The sequence below is a fragment of the Perkinsus marinus genome (genome assembly GCF_000006405.1).
Source record: "Perkinsus marinus ATCC 50983 genomic scaffold scf_1104296930084, whole genome shotgun sequence".
Classification (NCBI taxonomy): domain Eukaryota; phylum Perkinsozoa; order Perkinsida; family Perkinsidae; genus Perkinsus; species Perkinsus marinus.
This window is the reverse complement of record NW_003216265.1, coordinates 2,251-5,842: the sequence shown is the minus strand read 5'-3', so window position 1 is coordinate 5,842 and position 3,592 is coordinate 2,251. Positions and strand designations below refer to the sequence as shown.

The window sequence follows — 3,592 nt, the reverse complement described above, 5'->3', positions numbered from 1 at the left end:
GCTACCAACACATGTAGGGGGCCATATGCATATTTTCGCCCTCGGAGATTGGCGAATTTAAAGGGAATTCATTCGTATTAATACCAACGATTGTCGATACAAAAATGTGGAAAACGCGCATTATTATGTTCGCATATACAATGTTACAAGGGATATGAGCATGTGTTGTGATGATGAGAGTACCCGTTTGGGACTGTGATGATAGCGACAACTTGTTCACTATCCCTTGTCCTACAAAATAACACATTTTCCGAGATTAATGAGAATCGACTTTCAACGTAACGATGGCTATGAACATGTGTTGTGATGATGAGAGTACCCGTTTAGGACTGCTGTGATGATAGCGACAACTTGTTCACTATCATTGACACATATATCTTCACTCAGTCGGCCAGCTCGAGCCCAACGAACGTTGAATAGTGCTTCCTCGGGAGGTAAGAGAGTACGTGGAGTAATGAATGCCAGTGCGGCCCTGAGAGCCCCTGCTAGTTCGAAGGTGAGCTATTGAATCCACTTGAGGTTGTCATTGTTGTTTGTAGACTCGTATGGAGCAGCCGATTGATGGTGTTGCGCTTGAGGAGTCTGTGGAGGGAAGGCGTGATTCAGGTTAGTTAGTTGAGGAATATATATTGGCATTTCATCGGTGATGTGAAAAACACTAGTGAAAAACGTATTCGCATTTCATCTCGCGAAAAACGCGAGGAGTGAATACGTGATATGGGGTGATTCGTCCGGCGAAGTGTCTTCAACTCGCTTCATATCGCGTTTTTCAAATGGAGTTCACGTAAAACTCCAGTAATGAGCTTCACCCGTTTTACGTGGAGTGGTGTAAAACTACGTGAAAAACCCGATATTCGCGGTGATATGCAGTAGTAGTGAAATATGTTCTTCACTAGTGTTTTTCATATCACTCGGGTGAAACTCCAATGTAAATGATAATAAACCAATACTTTGTTAAAACTCTGAACGGTTGCAACTCCTCTGAAGGTCTGCGAGGGCGATCACAATAATGTTACTCACAGAGTTCATGTGAGCGGATTATCGTAGTTATACGCGTTTTCCGTGAAGTGGTCGTGAAATATATTTTTCACCAGTGTTTTTCATATCACTAGGGCCGCCCGTGAAACTCCATTACCTGATAATAGGTCATCCGACAGTGCAGCCGGACACTGCAGGGGAGCGTACAGCACCAGAGGCGGCCGAGGAAGGAGTTCCAGCAGTCGTTCCGCGGCGACAGCCAAGGGTGAGTAAAAATGCCCGTGCTGGGAATCGAACTAGGGACCTCCTCATATGTTGGTTTTTTAGTACAAGGCTCGGCGTGATCCACAAGATGCATGAGTTTACAGTAAGACGAGTGCATGTGGGAGATTTTGTCGCGCGCCACGAAATTATTGCCTCGGTTTTGAATTTTTGTTTCTCATCAGATAATCGTCCGAGTCGGATTCAGAACGATTCTTTATAGATCGTCTTTTGATCATCATAATCATAATCGTCGTTGCCATGTTGTTAACGCTGATATCAGTTGTTAGTTGTGTTGCTGGGAATACGCAGAGATGATATACACATATATTGGAGATTCACCCGTTTTACGTGAAGCGGCGTAAAACTCCGTGAAAAACGCGATATTTGCGCTTTGCAATAGTCGTGAAATATGTTTTCTGCTAGTGTTTCTCGCATCACGGGTAAAACTCCAATATTATAAGAATTTAATGGAGTTTCACCCGTGATACGTGAGAGTGGCGTCATAATACTCTGTTAAAAACCTGATGTTCGCGGTGATATGCAGTAGTCGTGAAACATGTTTTTCACTAGTGTTTTGCAAGTCACTAGGGTGAAACTCCGATGGATTGCGCACATATATATATGTTATTTCATCCCGCCGGGAGAGTGGTTGGCAGGTTGTAGATGTGGAATATTTCACGCACGATTATGTCGACTTAGCATGGAAATATCGTATTAATAGCTGGTTATGGTTTCTTCAATACCTCCTCATTTTCCTGCATTCTTGGGGAGCGCGAAGTTGAACTTATGCGTAACATGGATAGGATTGGAATTTTACAAACATGGTGTAAGATGCTATTGCATCATCATTGTCGCTGTCCCAAGCCCCCGTAGAACACAATATGTCTCTCTAGGCTGAAGGAATTCCCGCAGCTGAGCTTATGATGAAGATAGTCTGCGTCGTCGGCTAAGTATGAATAGGAAAGCATTTTCGTGCAGTTATATCCAGTGTAGTGTTATCTCAATGGGCAAGGACCTAATCTGTATCTTACGCTGTTGAACCTAAGATACGCTGTTCATTGGTGTAGCTACTACCTCTTCAATGGTGTCATCTCGTTTGGTATTCCTCCTATCACTTCTCATCATTAATTCTCCCCTGTGTGACACGACCAGTTTGAGGACGCGTGTCATCAACGTGAGCAACTGAACAAAATGCTCGACGGAATTACATTGTATGTTTTTCGTTGTAGTTCCTGGATGCGGCCGTTGACGAGATCAACGCGGTGGCTCTTGTGGAAGAAACCTCTCATGGGGAACAGCGAGCGATCTCGCGGAAAACTGGTATAAAACAATCGCTTCGCTCCGCTTAGCTTGCCAATGACATTTGTTGTGATACATTTGATTGCTCAGAGTGATAGGAGTTATGTATTTTCCTTCGCGTAGAGTGGGAATCACTTCTGAGCCATGATTCACACAGCAGTAGAGTTTCTCCCAGTAGCAAACATAGCAAGACTCAGTAGCTACCTAAACGTCAAGCTAGAGAACTTTGTGCAAGTGTCCCCGGACAATGCGTAAAGTCGTACGACTTTTCGATGTTTTCACTTGGCAGGTAGAGTCTTGTTGGCCTTCTCACTCGGGATTGGTATCTCATTGCTGCTGATGATCGTCGCTCTTGCCCTTCAACGTAAAGTGTATCAGGACGCTCATAGAGCAGCAGCGATGGAGGTTCCGGTTGCTCCTAAGCGAGGTGAATTGCCGTGAAACCGAGGTAGATTTTCTCGACAGCTCTATAGATACCATCCTTGAGCAGGCTTCGCATGATGAGAGTGCCATTGAATCTGCATGATGCAGTTGATTCGTCGTCGGTGATGATGTGAAATACGCGGAGTTGCGCAAGTGTTTCAACTTCAGTGTTCTCGTGAGATCTAAAGCCAACATATCACGAACTAGACATCTTTATTGGCGCGCGGCTTTCGAAATGCCATTTTAAAATTGCAATATGTGTTCGGTAAGGAACTTCGCATGTGGGAGGACGTGTGATGCGTTTGGAAACCCTGAGCATTCGGGCAAATCAAGTTCAGGAATCCTAAGAAACTAGGCACTCTTTAAACTGCGAACCAAACAGTTATGCATATTTAGATTTTCGAGATGGCTTTCTCCAATTTGAGGGTAATACGACTATAGACTACGGAAAGCGTTGGTGTCAGTCGATCCACGTTGTTATCAAGTCGATGTTACTCAAAGTTGACTTTCGAACTCTCGGAAATTGAAGATACCGAAAATATCACTTTGTTGCTCCTGGTCGATCTCATAATTAACCCAACAACGTCGTCTTATTGATGGTATTGACGATGACAATGGGGAAAGAACT

At 44.1% G+C, this 3,592-nt stretch overlaps 1 protein-coding gene across 1 annotated transcript; it reads left to right on the top strand.

The window, feature by feature from the left end:
• Positions 1-454: 454 nt before the first annotated feature.
• Pmar_PMAR018707 (hypothetical protein) lies at positions 455-1,243 on the top strand (the record flags this gene model as incomplete). The annotated part of the gene is made up of 3 exons (XM_002787189.1): positions 455-496; positions 540-606; positions 1,146-1,243. Coding segments are annotated over 3 exons (207 nt in total), but the record flags the coding sequence as incomplete, so codon positions are not given.
• Between the last annotated feature and the right edge of the window lie 2,349 nt (positions 1,244-3,592).